This window comes from Neocloeon triangulifer, unplaced genomic scaffold (genome assembly GCF_031216515.1).
Source record: "Neocloeon triangulifer isolate White Clay Creek 2 clone unplaced genomic scaffold, ASM3121651v1 ptg000012l, whole genome shotgun sequence".
Classification (NCBI taxonomy): domain Eukaryota; kingdom Metazoa; phylum Arthropoda; class Insecta; order Ephemeroptera; family Baetidae; genus Neocloeon; species Neocloeon triangulifer.
The window spans coordinates 16,302,758-16,320,882 of record NW_026775554.1 but is presented as its reverse complement, the minus strand read 5'-3'; the positions used below and the strand labels follow the sequence as shown (position 1 = coordinate 16,320,882).

Sequence of the window (18,125 nt, the reverse complement as noted above, 5' to 3'; positions counted from 1 at the left end):
AGGCAGTGGAAGAAAAACACCAATTTGTGTGCAAGAGTGATTATTGCCCCCGAGCCCGGAAGAATCTTTGAGGCTCTCAAATCAAAAGCGAGGCAGGCGAAAAAGTGAGGAGTGCAGCTGCTGCTGACATTCACAGCCTCTTTCGCTCGCCCTTCCCAAACACAATTTATCGGTGTTGTGGGAAATCTCCAAGTCTAGATTCGCCGCCTTATTAAGAGGCCTCCCTCGGTGAAATTTAATAGCGGAAAAATTGCGAGTAAAAAAAGCTGGCAATTGAAATGTGAAACCGTTGGCAAGCGAATCCTGTGCGGAGCATTGATTTCGAATTCATTTCTGCCTCCCTTTTATCTTTTTTAATGGACTGTTAAGCTCTCCTGTTGCTTCCCTGTAAACAAAAAACGGCCCTTTTCTCCCTCGTCGCTTTTTCCACTGGGGAAAATTGGCCGAGGTAAAAATGCGGTTGGGCGCATTAGCGAGTTATGGCCAATAGGCAGCGAGATCGTAATTCAGCCGGCACTAAAAATGAAGCGATCGAAGAAGCAACTTTAATGCCGCTCCGCCGAATTCACTTCGCACAACGTGAGCTTCTGGCCGTGCTGCTACTTAGCGACGTTGATAAATGGGACCAACATCTTTGCCAATAGTTGGAGCTGAAATTAGCGCTTTTAAGGAGTTTGGAAGTTTTAATTAGGAAGTTTTTTTTTACCAATTTTAAGTTCTTTTTTTAAGAACTATTTTGCTTTGGTTTTTAATGTTTTTGTAGAGATTAAAGCGTTTCAAGCTATGCTTTGATTAATTTCATAATTTTTACTTAAAACAAGGATCGCCAAAAATAAGAGCAGAGCAAAAAATCAATTTGATTACCTCTTTTTCTAGATTATGATTCTATGATTTACTTCACTTTTTATTTGAAGTGACTAAAAAATAATTCATAATCAAATTTTCAAAAAAAAAAATCAGTTCATCCAATTTAATTTTTTTATTTTTAATAATTACAGGTCGGACAATTTCTTTATAATTTACGCTCATGTTAAATCATTAGAGGAAATATTGTTTCGCTTGGCACATATAATTCAGCATAACTTCAAATATTATTACAGAAAATAAATTAAATATTTCGCAATACAATAAGATGAAAAAGTAAATAAATAAAAAATATATCACTCAAAGTGCACTTGAAACAATATGATATGTATTAAAATTATAATTAGACGTTAATCACAATTTTCTAACAAAAGTCCATTTTGAATTTTAATAATTACTCTTAATTCAGTTGAATTTATTACCCAGATTAAAGAAAACACTATAAAACAAAACCTGGTTTGTTCTTCTAAATTGACAATTTCCATTTTGCCAGCAAAAATTCAATTTAAAATTGATTATAAATATTTAACCAAGTTAAAATTGTCATCCAAGCAAAAAAATCTACTATTTTTTCAATGAATTTATAATTAATTAATTCATAGAAGGAAGGAGATTAAAATGATATTTGCACGCATACTTGCATCCATATAAAAGGTTTCTCATTTACGACAGAGAGTGAGGTGCGCAGCTGTGGCGCAAATTTGGTGGATGTGAAACGCTCCGACACCCTCGTCTGTCATCAAAAGTTTGCTGCTAATAGACGACGTTGGTAATTCCGTAAAATAATTATTTCTCGCACACGCCTCGTAAATAAATTAATGCATCATGCGATTAAGCGTGATCAAAACTTGCCCGCCGCCATAATTCCATTCACACGCAGCAATTATTAATTATTAACATGGCGGCGCCTCGCTATTGAACCGATAATTCGGTGGCGAAACAAAGAGCGGATTAATTTCAACTCAGGAGAAATGTATATAATACTGGGTTGCAGCTCGGGTAGATACGTCTTCAGGTCCCTGTTCGTTCATAAAAAATTTTACGAGAGCAAGTCTGTGTCCTTCATTGTCGCGCGCAGCCGGTGATAAATTTGAACTTGCGCGAAATTAGAGTTCGTGGAAGCGCCGAGCCAACTCGGTTAAACTTTGATGCGCAAAAGGAGGTACGTCGAGCTCTTAATTCTTTTCACACAACTGACAATGCCTGCTTAGAAGCTAAAATTTGTTTTCAAATAATGAAGCTATAAGAAGGAAAAAAATTAATTTGAATGAAAAACTGAGAGTTGATTTACATTTATGTGTACTCATTTTTTTTTCACAGCTGCAGACCGCAGCCAAAACATTTTGGTTTTTACTACAAGAACTCACAAAAATTCCAATTTTGAATTCATTATTTCAGCTGAATGCGCTAAAGTTGCATAATCATGGTGTAAATTGAAAAATGACAGCCATTTCAAATAGAAACAAATTTGATGGGAAAAGAAAATAATTTGGTAGATCTTTCATGTTTATTAAGCTATTTTGTTTAATTTGCAGAAACTATAATTATATTAATGAGGAATTTGTTACAATTTCAAGAAATTGAAATTTGCAAAGACAATATTATAAAAATTGTAAAAATTTTTAACAAAAAATATAATTACGTTATTGAAATTTATAAACCTATCAAGAAACTGCCGATTTTCATTGCAAACAATACTATTATGATTAACCCTTTATCCGAAATATGTTCTTATAAATTAAATTATTTAATATTGAAATGAAGAATCGACTTTTTCCTCGATGAAGCAATATGTTTTTTTTAATTGAAAAGAAATAGGGTCGATCATTAAAAAACATTGCCTCATCGAGTATAAAAGCTCACCTCTTTATTTCAAAACACGGTGAGAATGTTGGACGGAAATTTCTTCAATTAATTCCATTTTATTGTGACACTTGATTATTGAATTATTTCAACAGTGAAGAAAAGCTATTGGATTTTTCCCACACACAGTTGTGAAATAATCTCACAGTCCCGGATTAATCTTTCTTTTCACTAGAGCAGGATTTATTAAAATACAAAAGTGGATTTTCAAAACCTTCCTCTTTGTCACTGGTGTATATCGGGAGACGCAAATAGATTTGTTTAATCCACTCTCGGAGCCGAGTTGCGGCTGAACCGACGAGAGGATTTTTTAATTGAGTGGCAGAGCGTCGGTTGGTGCGGTGATTTGCGTCAAGTTTGAATCGAATTTGTCGTGTTGCGAGAGAGAGAAGAGCTCGAGAGTGGTAATCCCATTTGCCGACTGTTGCAAATTGCATTACGCCAGGCAGGAGATGACGGAGCAGCCGCACATAATAAATGTCGTTTGCATAATTTTTGACGCACATCCCCTAACCGTGCGCGTCGCTCCGTCCAATCAATAGAGGAAATGGGAATTGAAAGATAAACAAGCGAGGAAATGGAAAAGCGAGGGCGAATTTCGGCACCGATCGGCGCCGCGTCGCTTTTAATTATGACGCCAAAATTTGACGCGCTTATTCGATTTGCGCGCCTAAAATTTAATTCGGACGACGTCTTTTGTGACTTTCTCCGTGCGAGGCTAAATTTAGGCTTGTTTTATTTACCTGCGGAACGGCGGTTCAGGGAGTTAATTAGCGAACGTTGCCACCAAAGCAGCCCTCTCTAAAATAGTCTGAATCGATGCTGCGGATTCTCAACTGATTACATTTCTACCCGTCTGAACGACTAATTAACAAGGGGTGTTTGATTGCAAGCCAGAGGCAGGGAGGAACAAATAGTCAGTCGAAATGTGTGCTTAATTTGCAGACGCAGGTTGTTAAAAAATTGAAAATTGAATTTTGTTAAAGTCAAAATCTGACATGAGGTTGTAATAGGTGATATTATTGTGAATATTTAAAAAATTACACACCCAAAATAGGCATTTTCATTTAATAATTTCGTTTAAATTTGTCATTTTCTTATGTAAGTTTACTTTAATTTTATTAATTAATGTTTAAAATTGAATTAATCTCTTCTTCAGATAATTATATTAAAAATTTAAAAATACTTGAAGCACTCCAAAATTGTTGATTAAGATCAATTATGAATATAATAAGAACGAGATAATTAATCAGCTTTTATCCCCAGTTCGATTTAATACCCAAATTGAAAAAAAGGGCATTTTTGTTTGAAAGTTTGAATCCACTTAAAACAGGCACTAATTAATGGTCCTGGTCGGAGTGTGTCAACAGCAGCATTTCGGTTTGACCCTTCCCGAGGGCACTCAAGTCAGCTTTAAAAACGTGCTTAAATCCCACCACTCGGCAGCACAGGCGTAAAAAGAGCCTAATTGAATCAGCGAGTTTCCCCAGCAGGTCCGTTTGAAGGCGCGAAATGAGAGCAAAGAGAGAACACGGAAATTGCAACAGTTGACACGCGAAAAGGCAAAAAGGCCCCAAAGTTGTTTCTGTTCGTCTCTCATTTTGTATTATTGTTGCTGCGTCAAAGTCCCGCGCCGACTTCAAAAGACGGAGCCGCTGATGAAAGTAGTGCCTTTGATCTCGTTTCCCGCCATTGTGCTCGGCCGAATATAATTGCTGCGTCTGACTGAGAAGAAGAGACTTGCATAAATCGCGAGATCTGCCGCCGACAGCGCCGTCGATTTTGTTGAATAATGAAAGGCTTTTTGCCTTTCGCCCTTTCGCTCGGACCGACCCTTCGATTTGAATTTCTGATTGCGCCGTCGGGACATTCCTGTTGCTAATTTCGCTCGGCCTCTCGGCGATTTATCAAAGTGATCGACGGACGGACGGACAGGCCCCCGCTCGTAATAAGCGCTTCGGGAATTGATTTTTTCTCTCTGCTCCCGAAACTCGCCCCGGGGGAAAACGGAGAGTGGAGCAAAAATCACGGCTGCGAGAGCAAGTTTGTGTGCCTGCGAATTGCGCCGGGTTAAACAAATATAATTTTCTCGGGCGTAAAAAGTCAAATAAGAAGAAGTTGGAAATTTTATATATGGCATAAGAGAGAGAGAGTCGTTTGCGAGCGAGGCTGATTGGTTTGCGAAGGAAAGTTTGATGAGAATGAGCAGCGGCTCATCATTATGACTGAAAGTTTCGCCGAGTAAATTTACGTTGCAGTAGAATTGAGATTATGGTGGTTCTTATTTGACACTGAAAAAAACCGACTAGTTTGTAACTTGAAGTAATAATGGAATTCTATTTGAAGAGATAAACTCCTTGGGTGGAGAAATTTGTTTGCAAGGAGACGTTCATAAAAAATAAATATTTTTTTAGAGATAATTATTTCAGCTGATATTACTTTGTTTGCGACCTTTTTATACGAGTTGCCATGTTTTTGTTAAAAAAAAACTGGTGCCCAAAGTTTGCTGACTTTGTCAGCAATTAGGAAAATATTTAACGCATTTAATTAAATGTTAGGAAACCTTTGAAATTTTCACATTTTTTCCATACATAATTTTTTTGAACAATTAGTTAAAAAAAAACACACCAAATTTTAGTCAAATGTGGAATAGCTCAGAGTTTGAAACGAAAACAAATGCACTGCCAACCTAATTTTTTTTTAATTCATTGCTGCAATATTCCTGCCGAGGTCAGGGAATTATATTCTTGACAATAATTTACGCTGGAAATATTTGCATAAATTTAGTTGGAAGTAATTGATTCTGCAGAATAGTCAATTTATGTAGGGATAAATTTTCAACGGCGTTCTAGAGTGGAAAATGGGGACTCGACCTGCACCACAGAACCCTCTTGTCAAGTGAGCTCAACAACCTCGCAAAACGTGAATCGTTAATTAAGTGCGTATAGTTATGAAAGGTTGCACGATTTGCAATTTCTAAATTAGGAAACAGCACAAATTTGTGAAAACAAACTCATCGATCAAATCTTTTCAAGAGTTGATAAAAATTTAACGAATTACCGAATTACATGAATATTTTGTAGATTGAAATTTCTTTTGACAAAGGTAATTTTTTACTGGGTGGGGGGAATAAACAAACAAAATGCATTTAAATAATTCCATGCTAAAATCGTAAGTTTCAAGTCTGAAAAATGCCGAACGAAAAACAAAATAAAATTTTAAACTCTCGTTTCTGTTAAAAAAAATAAAAAACCATGTTTTGACAAAATTTTCATTAAATTTCAAAGTTGGGAGACATAAAAGTTGAATGACACGGAAAAACGAGGAATGCCGAGTTTTGAAAAGTCCTGCAAGAAATCAACCGCCGAAATAGCGAGCGGAGGCGTCGAGAAAAAGCCCGCCACGTGATAATGGAAAAGTTGCAAACTTTTAAAAGCTTTCGGAAAGCGAGAGCAAGCGGCGCCGCTCAATGCACGATATCTGCGAGCGTCTGCATGCAAAACCTCAAAAAGCACAACATCCGCACTTTCTCGATTCCTCGCCGTATATTACAGAAAGAGGGAAAAATTCGGAATAACAATGACTGAGAAAGAGAGACGATAATATTTTCGGTCCTCTTTTGTGTCTGCGCGGCTTGGCCGGGCACCAGTTGTGATAGCGAGTTAATGCCACAGCCAGATGTGGTCGAGCAACAGCTTGCAGCAAACTTTTTAACCCCCGCTCTGCACGACTAGAGCTCGGCTCTGCACAATAATAGGCGCGGGGATGATTCGTAATCGCGCCATTATTGCGACTGGACCGTCCCGTATTTTGGCCGCCTAAGTCCTCTCGCCCTAAACAACGGATTTGCGCCACGAATTAATGGCCTAATCTGACTGCCGACTTTTTTTTGTTACCTCGCTAGGGGTAAAAGTGGCAAAGTTTTCCTCTTCTTTTTTGACAACGCTTGAGGCGTGTGGCGACGAGACTTTCTCAGAGCTCGTTTATTTTTCATCTCGCTGCAAAACACAAACATGTAAGACTTGGCTCGCGTTCCCTGATGTTATACGCACGCGCCTCTTCAGCAGTAATTCAATCCGGTCGTAATTGCCAGATGCCCGAGGAGTTGAGGCTCATCTCGGCCCAATCGATACATAACTTTCGGGTAAATGATTTTAATCAAATTAAATTTAATCGAATTCTACTTTTGCCTAACTTTCAGAGAGGTTCAAATTTTTAATATCAACCCAATTAACAAAGTGAATGGCATAAAATTAATAATATTTATTCTTGTACATACAGCAGCGAGCTTCTTCCAAATGCAAAATTGAATTTTTTTGAGACTCTTCTGACTTGTGTATATAATTCTGTTTTCCGTTAAAAATTTTTCCTGAAAATAAATAGAGCAAGATTTTTATGGAATTGGTTTAAAATGAAATTTTAAAGTTTTATGGAAAAATGTAAAAAGTACCTTTTAATAATTAAATCTTTATTGATCAAGGCACCCTCTAAAAGGGCATCAATTTCTCGCCGGCAAAAGTTAACTTTTTATGATCTATATTTCATGTCTGGATGGAATTAGAAAATGTTTCTTTATTTACAACAAGAAGCTTCAATCTTGATTCGGTTAGGAGAAAACTTGGCATTATTTATTATTGATCTGAAGATATTCTAAAGTGATATTGGACCATGTTAACGGCCTCTTACTCACCCCCAAATAGGCACTTCACTGACATTTATGCACTCTTGAGTTTTCCTCCACCAATGTAATTGTCCGACGGATTTATATAGAAACAAAAGTCCACTTAAGGAAAGCGAGAGAACACCAAAGTACACATATCAAATAACTAGTGCCCTGGAAACTCGAGTTCCGGGCCTTCGTTTTGCTGCCGCTGTCTGACCGACAAAAGATTTACTGCAGGATTCAATAAAAAAAGAAATAAAAGCCCCATGTTGCGCAATAAAATACACGGAATTGGTCGATGCCTTTGTGGAACGGTCGGGTCACGGAGAGTGAAATACAAGAATCGAGTGGGGCTGCCGAGAGATCCACTTCAAATTTAGAAGCGCCCACGCTGAGCATCAACGAGACGACGGCGCAAAACTGCTTTTAAGAGGATCACGTTGCTATTTATAGTCAAAACGAAATGAAATCATCAACAATGACTCAAAGCGTCTCTTCGAGAAAGGAAAACGCCGATTCCACCTGCCTGCCTTCGGCAAACATTCCGATATTAAATGTAATCTGCTTTGGCCCCTTGAAATCCTTCCCATTTCTTTCCAAACACGGGGAGTCGAGCTTTTACTTTTTAAAGGCCTCATTCCGCGCCTCTCGCCTTTCATTTTAATTTCGTTTGCGCTGAATAAAAGAAAACTTCCTTGGTGCGAAAAAAGAGCGACTGCCGAACTTATGCCATAAACGGTTTTCTACAAAGAGGAAATATCAATGCAATCAGCAGGCAATGGAAAGTTTTAAACAGTTAATTTGTTCAAGCTAGAAATAAAAAATCAGTTTATAATATAAATTGGAATTTTTGTTCTATAAAAATGACTTGTATAGGCCAAATTTTTGCATTGTCATGTTTTAAATGAAGAATAGCGTCTTTAGAAATTTCATTTAACCAACAATGAAATTTATGTTTTTTTTTTCATTGCTGTGAATGTTTTAAATAATTTTTGTTGTAAAAAATCGCATTCAGACAACTTTCTGCTATGAAAATAATAAATGCCAATTAAATTATGCAACTAAGTTAAATAAATTTTGAACATTTTATGCCTGGCATATTTTCTATTGACTACTTCAGAAGAAGGCGTCAAAAAGATTTAAGATTTGAAATCATATTTTGGTGAGCAAATAAAACTACAATTTAAACTTTGAGATCAGAAGCATCATTGGAGGTAATCGACTTTGACAAGGTTGCATTAAAACTTTGCAACAATCTCAATTAATGGTGAATTAAGGCACAACAGTCAGGAAAGATATTTATTATTTGGCAGCTTCACAATTAAATTAAATTATTTTAAATTAAAATCATTTGTACCGTTCTTGAGACTGAAATTGTGCGTTCATTTTAATGGCGATTTTATCTCTTATCAGGACTTTTCTTTTTTGGAAAAATGAGGGCCTCGCTTTTTTATTCGCGCCATCATTTTTTATCGTCCCCGGAGGCGTGCGAGATGTTTAGTTGCCGACGCATCCTCTCTCTTTCCTAATCAGACACAACTCTGGGAACAAAGAAGGGTTGCCACGTGACCAGCCGCGGGGAGATCGCGAAAAATCGCACGCACCCCGAATCAAATAGAAAGAGTGTCGTCGCAGTTTGATGCGAGGGAAAAGCAGTGTGTGTGCTGCGAATATATGTTCAAGTGGAAAATGGTGTTCCGTGATAAAAAAAAGAAAAAAGTGGGTCGCACAATGGAACATGCGTGGGTGCCGAGAGAGGGAAGAGCGTCTGTCCTTTGTGGAGTGGAATACATACCTCTGGCTCGGCGAAATTTATGCCCCCATTTGTATAAAATATCTCTCGGCCCGTTTAAAGTGCTTTCCTTTTTCTCTTTCTCTCTCTCTCTGGCGCGACTGATGAGCCAAACTACGCCCAACTCGAAATCCAAATTCAAAGAAAGAGAGCTCTAATTATTGTGCTCTTTTCCACGATTTATCTCTCTCTGCGTTTGGGCGTTTGCTTTGCCGTCTCGCGATTCGCATCTCTTTGAAACGTTGCAGAATATAATGCCAGATCTTATTTTGTGCCCTCTGTTTGACGTCACTTGTTCGAATCGCGGGCCTCCCCCATTCAGCAGCAACTGTGTTTGCGGAGATATTTGAATAATAAATTTGTTCGCGTGCCGTGAAATATTTGCGCTACAAGAAATATCTGGAGAAGTTTTTGCGAGGATGAGTTTTGTTGAATTTTCGCAATACAAAACAAAACCAGACAGACGGTTGAAGAGAAAATTATTCACGAAAGTTGGCAATCATCATTTTTTGCTATCCAAGAAGATTAAAATTGAAAAAAAAAATCACTTTTAAATTTCTTTATCATGATAAAAAAAAATCATGAAATTTTCTCCACAATTTAATTTGAATTAGAAACTTTTGAAGAAAATTATCGCTTCAATGAGATTTCTTTTATTGATTTAAATAAAAATTACATAATTTAGTAACTTTTGATAACTTTTGACTAATCGCGCCTTTACGTGGAATTACGTTCCGAGTCGTGAAATGTTTTAGACAAAAAAGTTACTAATTCAATTATTTCTCGTTTTAAGTGGTTCCTTCGGATTTTAATTTCTAAAAAATTATTCAATTTAAATATAATAATTTTGCTCTTTTGGTCATTTAACATGATACATGATTAATTTTAATAAATAACTATTATAAACTTTATAAACAATCCAACAGCAAAACATTTTAGAATCAAATTTTTTTCAAACCAAAAAAAAATGTCCATTAATTTTCATTTAAATTTCTCTTCAGTCTAGTAGTCAAAAATCCGTTTGAAAAAAATCAAAATCAATGTCAAGCCAGGCACCACAGATTTGCATACGCGTTTTTTTTACCGCTAGGCCCATTTTATCTGCTCGTCATAATCGGATTTTTGCTCGGCAAAAAGGCGTCTCTGTAAACACACGTCCCGGAAAAGCCGGCTCCAATAAAAAGGCCGCCACGGAAAAACAAACTTGGGCTGCTGGCGTGCCAGAGTGAACAAGAAGAAAGGCGCATGGAACGGACGGACGTACCGAGGAGGTAGAAATCGCAATCATCGCGTCCCAGCAAGTAAATATGCCGTAGCACGGCGGCCCATTTGCGCACAATGCGAAAATAAAGGGAGCGGTGATATTCATCGTGGATCAATTTTATGCTTTCATAGAATGGTAAATTAAATGTCAGAAATGAGGCGTGTGGTGATGATGAGAAATTAATAGACGTTTTTTAAAGACCCCAGAAAATTTTAATACCCTTAAAACACATTTCACAATAATCAAAAGCTTGATCAGAAAATCATCAACTCTATACGTCGAAAAGGTTCATCTTTCCCGCCAAAAGAATTTGAATCTCAAGGCTGATAGTTACATAATTGACCGACTTAGAGATTTACTGATTAGAGTGGTCGGATAATTTTAGCGGGGAAAAATGTCATCATTCTCTTATTTTTTTACACCAATCATGAAATTTGTTTGTATTTCAAATTCGAAAAAATAAATTATTAGTGACCTTGACCTTTAATGGCCAACTTGTCGGGAGAGGCTTAATTTGAGTAATTGCCACTAGCTTTTATATGGGCTGTGCAAAAGCCGACAGCAAACGGTTGCGGGAAAGCAGCCCCTATTTATATATAATAGTACGGGCGGAGCACAATTTGAGGATGCCGGCGGGGGTCAGGTGGATGAGAGATCAGCCTCGGCCCAATAAACCATAACAAATGGCCCGAATGCGCCCCGCCGCCGAGCCGGCGATTTCTCTTCTTTCTGCCGAGCCGGCGATTTTTCCTGCGAAAAACGCGCGCGACCTAGTGGGGGACTAACTGACGTTGCCAACGGATGGCTTTTTTATGTGCTGCCGCGGAAAAAAAGGGATGGAAATCTGCGTTTGGCGCGAGTTTTGCGAGGCCGCACGTAATTCACACTAGGATTAATGGTTGGCAAGATCTCTGCCTCGCCTACAATCATGAACTGGGCAAAAATACGTATTTCAGTTAAAAAATGACTAGAATGATGTGCAGGACAATTAACTTGAGCAGTAAAGTATTTGAGATATGTCCAGGAAAAATTTTTTGAAATAAATTTGAAATGAAAGTAGATTATTTAATTAATATGCAAGACAGATAAATTGAATTTAAAAAAAAAAAATTAGTATGAAGTATGAATTTGACTTTTGCGAAAGGCCTTAATAACTTTAAGATTGGATTCTCTCAAGTTGATTTTAATAAATTTTCATGTTTGTCAATATTTAATTTAATTTTAGATGTCTTCAATTTTTCTAATGATTTGCCCAAAACTTTTTTGTCAGTGCTCATTTTTTTTATTGCTTATCCAATTGTTGGAAAATTTTAGGAAAAATTGTTGGAAGGAAAAATTTTATTGTTTTAATAGAAAGGAAAATAAATTCATAATTTATCAGCAGATTTAAGTTTCAGCAAATTAAAAAAAAAATCTTTTAATATGAAAATTCAGTTGCTCAAATCAAATATTTTCCCCTTCATAAAAATGGTTTTTTTTCATGCAGATTTTTAGAATATTTGGCACTTCTCCCCTCTGAAATAACCCTGCAAGCCCTTTATTACGGACCACATTTAATCAGTTTTCCTCCCATTTTGCATAGTTTGTTTTTTCCACCACAATATGCAAATGGCGATCAGGAATTTGCACATTACAAAAATACGGCGTGCGGAGCAGTCTGCTGAATTTTCGCACCGACCGCAAATAAATTTCGCTCGTCGGCGGGCGGGCGGGCTATTAGGAGAGTGTGGGGCGCGCCTGCGGTGCAACACGCGCCGACAAAGGCATTACACGCGGTATTGGCACCTCTGGCCCGAAATAATCGATTTTCCTCGCCAGGCAAACACGGACGCTCGCCATTGTCCGAGGGACGGTTGTGTTGCCGAAGCTGTCGGATTGCGCACTTAATTAAATGCCGGCGGATTGAAATAAATCACGAGTGCAATAAAACACCTGGATCAGCGCTGACAACCCACACAATGGCCGATTTTCATGCAAATTCCTGCTCCAATATGGCCTCCCTCCCCATTGTTTTATCTTTCGTATAGCGAGATTTTTTGCAGCGAGACGCAGATTCTTCAACAGGTTGGACTGAGGATGAAGTTTCTAATGGAATTTAAGTAGGGAAAAGTGGTTTGACGCGCGCGACAAGGGGAACTTTGAAGTCGAAGGCGTTAACGATGCACTTTTTGCCTGAAATAGCAGTGCAGGAAGGAAATGTGCTGAGCGAGTGGATTTTGCACTCTGCGGCGAGGATCGTGCTTTTCTAAGGAAAAGTGGCATTGTTTTTTTTTTATGAGAGGAAATCCAAACATCATCAAAAGAGTGATATTTTCTTTGTAAATAATGTAAGCTCACAGGGAATGAATTTGAATTTTTTTAATTTTTTTTTAACTTGAGAGATTTTGCTCATCTGATGAGTTGCAAAGATAATCCCTTAAAATACAGTGTGATTCTATCAATAAGATATTTTGTCATTTCAGTCTAAAATTGCTTGTCATAGGTGAATTAATTAGCCATTTCCGTTAAAACATAGAACTGAGAAATTTAATGTAGATATTTTGCAAAAATTGCTTAATTAACAAATAAATCAAGCAATTTTGTTTGAAGTATAAACAAAAATTGCATCATGAATTCAAAAATATTATATTTTTTATTTTGAAGCTACGAATAAGAATAATAAAATTAATTGTTTTGAATAAGATTTTTTGGAAATAATATTAAGAAACAAATGCTTTGTAAAGTCTTTATAAACTTTTAGCAGAATTTTTTTAAGACTTATAAAATTGCATCTGAAAAAAAATTGCTGCAAATAAACAAAAGGAAGCAAAAATCTGTGTTAAATACTGATTCAAACTGAATTTTGTAATCTGTGAGACCTTCCATATTTGAGACCATCAGAGGCTCATCAGAAAGTGCGTCTCAAAACTCAAACGTGCAAAGTCGCTCCTGTCAGCAGACGGGTGGGTCTCTCTATACACTCGCCAGCAAACATCGAGCCTGTCAAGTTCGTTAGTGAGCAGGGCCGATAATGTCGCCGTCCCCAGGGCCTTTCACTTTAGCACGGGCCTCTTTGATACGCCGCTTTCAGAAATTAATATTTGGCCCGCTATCAGATACAAGCAAGCTGTTGTGCACCGTTTGAATGGGTGGATTTGCGGTCGGTCGGCCGGTCGGCTGGTGGGGTTTTGTTTCCAGCTCGCACTCTCCACATGCGTAGGCCACTCCCACATTATACGTATATGTTGTAGATGAAAAGCAACACGTGGAAAAGATCAATCCTTTGGAGAAAAATGTGAGCATATTACTTTTTATCTAAAGATAATCATTCTATCTATTATTTTGATATAATTATATGCAATATTATATTTCATTGAAAGTTAAATTCTAATTCTCCTATAATATTATCAAGTGTATACTCTGCTTGTCTACACTTTAAATAGTCAACATTTCAAGCGATCTTAAGTTATTTATTACATAAATAAATTTCAATAATAATCTAGATTTTAAAATAAGCGCCAATAATAAGCAGAAATATGAAATATTTGTTAAAAATTACAGAATATTCCAAAAGATGCTATGAAATTGAGTGAAATTTTACAATTATGCACTAGACTTGTGAGTTTTTTTCTAATGCTAAAGACAATTTTAACTTTTAAAACAAAATTGTCATTAAAGTGAATAAAAATTATAATTCAAATTAATATAAAAAAGTGACTTGCCCTCAGGTCGCTTCTTGTCAACAACATACACACGACAAGAGTTGGTTACAGCCAGTGTGATCTAATTCTGAACGAATGGATATATAATGCACACTCACAGTGAGAGAGGGAAATGTCACACGGGCTATTTTCGGGGCTCCACTCGCGAAACGAACCCATTCACGCCGACGGCCGCTTTTCAATCCGTTTTCCACGTCTGTACAGAAGACTCAATTTACTCACGTTTTCAAAACCGACCAACTCGCAGTTTTGTCCAGAGACCGCCTGAAAGCTGGTCATATTTGTAAGGTTACCAGCCACACCGTTTTGTACAGCAGCAAGCCCGAAAGAGTTTAGAATGAATAGGGTCGTTAATGTGGAAAGGTGCATTTATTTTTGTATACAACTGAAAAATGAGTTACAAAAAAATAAATCGTATTGATGTTGCTTACAATGAGAGAAAGGAAGGTCAATTGATAAATAGAAGTAATTTTAGTTGAAAATTCATAGCAAATTGTTCGTCAAAATTATACTTTTTTCACCATAGCTTTTTAAAACGCACTGAAAAAAGTTAAATGCTTTGAAACTTGATGAACACGTTTAAGGCAGCTAGAAACTCGGATGTACCTTAGAAATAAATGTTTTTTTTCCTAATTAAAGTTTTTTTTTAACTTCAACCAAGGTTTTTGTTAGAGAAAAATATTATGTTGTTTTTTTTTATATGATTTTCTTACATTTATTCTAAATTTTTTTTGTTAGATGAGTAACGTGGATAGAAAGTTTTTCAAGTATTTAAAAAAACGCCAATGGAGGCTAAAAATGAAACAAAATCGATTTGGTAAAAATTGATAAAGTTTTTAGATTTAATTGCTCTCCTCTTGGGATTATCTTCAATTTGTATAAATTTTGTAAGCAAAAAAGGTAGTTCTGTTGAAAAAGATTTTAATTCACATTCATTTGGAACAAAACTCGACAGTATTAAATGACCTAAAAGAGGCGCTTCCTGTTGAAAAAAGTTCGCAATGTGAAATTGTGCCGCTCTGCAGTTTGGTCATGGAGAACGGCATTCGCTGATAAAAGTATCCATTCAGCCGAGGTACATAGTACACCATGAAAATAAAAGCGGATTTCAAAATTGAATAAACTCGCCGAGAGGAAGTTTGCTATCGCCGTCAAACCAGCAGCTCCAGTCGCACCGACAGTCCATTACGAGTTACATAGAGTTGTACGTGTTTCCAATAGCTTTCGATCGACGAGAAGTGCATCCAAGTACATGATGGAGCGGAGAAAAGTTGCATCCTGCTATTGATCATAATTCCACTAGCCATGAAAAACAATTTTTTCAAGTGATGAAATTAAAAAAAAAATGCATGCTAGTGATTGATATTTGAGGGATTTTAAGTGAAAAGTTACAATTTTATAAAAGGATGCCACTAATTTTCTTTCAATATTATTTTTTTTTTTAAAGTAAATTCCACGATGTGAATAAAATGGAAATAAGAAATAATATTATAAATGTAGAAATAATCAAGCGATTTTATAAAACCAAAATTGGCATTGGATTTAAAAAAAAAATCATAATTAAATTCAAATAATAGGGGTACTGCTTATAATTTTTTAATCAGATTAAACATTTCCCATAAAATTTTAACTATTTCATAAAAAAATGCGTCTCAAATTTTCAACAATGGGATTAATTTAATCACCTGTTAAATGTTTTTGAATTGTTGCTAGGTAACGAAAAACGGTGAAAATTAAGAATTCTAACCAACAATCGAAACGAACACACGACACACCTTACGGAATTTGAAAAATCGTTGAGAAATTCGAAAAAGTCGCCATGGAATTTTTCAGATGGATCTCAGCCAGGCAGATGAAGAACTGGGCCTACCGTAATTACCTGAACCTCTGGTTCTCGGCCGCGGTCATCTTCTTTTTCACTGTCAACTTTGGTAAGTAAAACTCTCCATGGTCAAAGAACCCCAAGAATTTCGTTTTGATTTTGGCAGGATTCACGCGCAACATCCACTTGGGCAAAGGATTGGTTTCAGCATTCTCTGGAGAGAAGCACGTCCATATGACTGGTAAAAATATTTGAAGAAGAAAAAATGGATTTGGGTAAATTTTTTTTTTTTTGGTAATTAGGCGCAAAGGCCACCTACGACGTGGGAGTGACACCGTGCGACGTTTCTGTGCAACGGATTCTTGGAATTTGGCCGACTCATCGCACCACCTGTTCTGCCGAATCCGTTCTCGAGGTAATTAATTTAACCTGAATTTGATAAAAATCACGCATTAATGTGTTGTGAACATTCAGGACAATCAAGAGTACGCCTGCATGGAGGGGACCAAACGTTCCATAAAAATCGAGCTACAAAAAGCAATCGCCCTCAAGAAGATCACTCTGAAAATGAATGAAAACTCAAAAGCAACGACCCCGAAAGAGATCGTCATTTATGTAGGTTTTTATATTATTTTATAAATTTCTATTATAAATAAATTATTTTTCGCTCCAAAGGGGTCGTCTGATGACAACGTCTATAAAGCTCTGATGAGAGTGACCTATGAGCTGCACAAAAAGTCGCAGGACTTTTACTACAAGGTAAAATTCAACCAGCTTTAAAAATGATTGAAATTGATTATTTTACTCGAACTTCAGGGCAAAGACGACGACGCTCCTGTCAAATTTCTCAGAATAAGTGTTGTCGAAACTTATGGCAGTGAGCGGGCCACCATCCAGAGGGTCTTCATCCATGGAAATCAGGTCAATTAGACCAAGCAGAAACCTCAAGAGTTACTAAATCAGATGTGGGGGAGAGAATCAGCCCAGGATTCAGGTTATTTATATTGCAGTTAATTAATGTCCCATAAAAAAGTTTGAAAATAAATCATAAATTGATTTTAGCAATTTATCTGATCTTCTTCTAATTATATCATAATTTATTTAATAAAAAGGCTAAAGTAGCATAAAGGATAATTATACAGCTTACTTGGTTCATCCATGGCTTATCAGACATCAAAGAGTTTTTTTGCTTTTTTTTAATTCACTCTAGTAAATTCATCTATAGAATCAGTATTCTCAGGAAAATGCAAAGCTTTTAAATTTTTTAAGCGTGGAAAGTTATTTCAATGTTTCGTCAACTCCGGGAGTTTGAAAGCGTGACGTGCTGGAAAGCTGACGTATGAATAGGGCAAAAAATTTGCACACGTCGCACCTCTTTTGTGGACGCCATCACCATTTCAAACGAGAGGCTTTTTGTTTTCTGCACCAATCGGTGGCCAAGCCGAAATTTTTTACTCATCAAACTGATGCATTATTTGTGTCCTTTTTAATATATGTAACATTCAATCATTATTTTTCCGGACAAAAGAAACTTTGCAACAACTTCTGTTCGTCGCAAAACATCTGGAGGCTTTTGATTTTTGCGCCGGTGGAAATAATGAGCATTTTTTGCAACTCATTATTCTGCCGACACAGGAAAAAGCGCCCGGCATAAATAAATATTTTCGTTCGTTACGCTCGCTCGGCGTGTTTGTGTAAATTTTGCGTCGAAATGTAGACAATAATAATGCATGTTGTAAGCGAGGCAGAACGACAGCAGTCATTTGATTATTGCTCTGACAAACATGATGCCCGTCGCTCCGACCGTAATTAATAACGGCCGGTGAAAAATCACGTTTGCCACTGCGCGTCAAGTGTCAGAGTTCACAGTATGACAAATCGGACGGATGTGAACAAAAACCAATGATTTCGCATTTAAAATTATCTTTATATATTTACAGCAATAAATTATATCAATTTATAAAGTTCAGCCTCGATTATTTGGGGTCAATATTGATTAAAATTTTCTTACATACACAATGGAATTTTGAATACGTATCTTTTTAGACCCATACGAAATCTGTTTGTGATTTAATTCAAATAAAATTTTAACTAAGTAAGGACTTTTTGCTGGTTAATAAAAAAAATCAAGTCTTTACAACAATTGAACTCAATTA

The 18,125-nt window shown here is 36.6% G+C and overlaps 2 protein-coding genes across 2 annotated transcripts in view; one reads left to right on the top strand and one right to left on the bottom strand.

Annotated features, from left to right (window-relative positions):
* Positions 1–18,125, bottom strand: part of LOC132196730 (tyrosine-protein phosphatase non-receptor type 13-like) — an 83,280-nt gene that overhangs the window by 33,775 nt on the left and 31,380 nt on the right. The window lies entirely within an intron of this gene.
* LOC132197682 (uncharacterized) lies at positions 13,425–17,025 on the top strand. Its single transcript, XM_059621131.1, has 7 exons — positions 13,425–13,432; positions 15,981–16,078; positions 16,136–16,210; positions 16,272–16,384; positions 16,444–16,584; positions 16,645–16,728; positions 16,786–17,025. The coding sequence occupies exons 2-7, from the start codon at positions 16,000–16,002 to the stop codon at positions 16,897–16,899; spliced, it is 606 nt and encodes a 201-aa protein (XP_059477114.1). The 5' UTR covers positions 13,425–13,432; positions 15,981–15,999; the 3' UTR covers positions 16,900–17,025.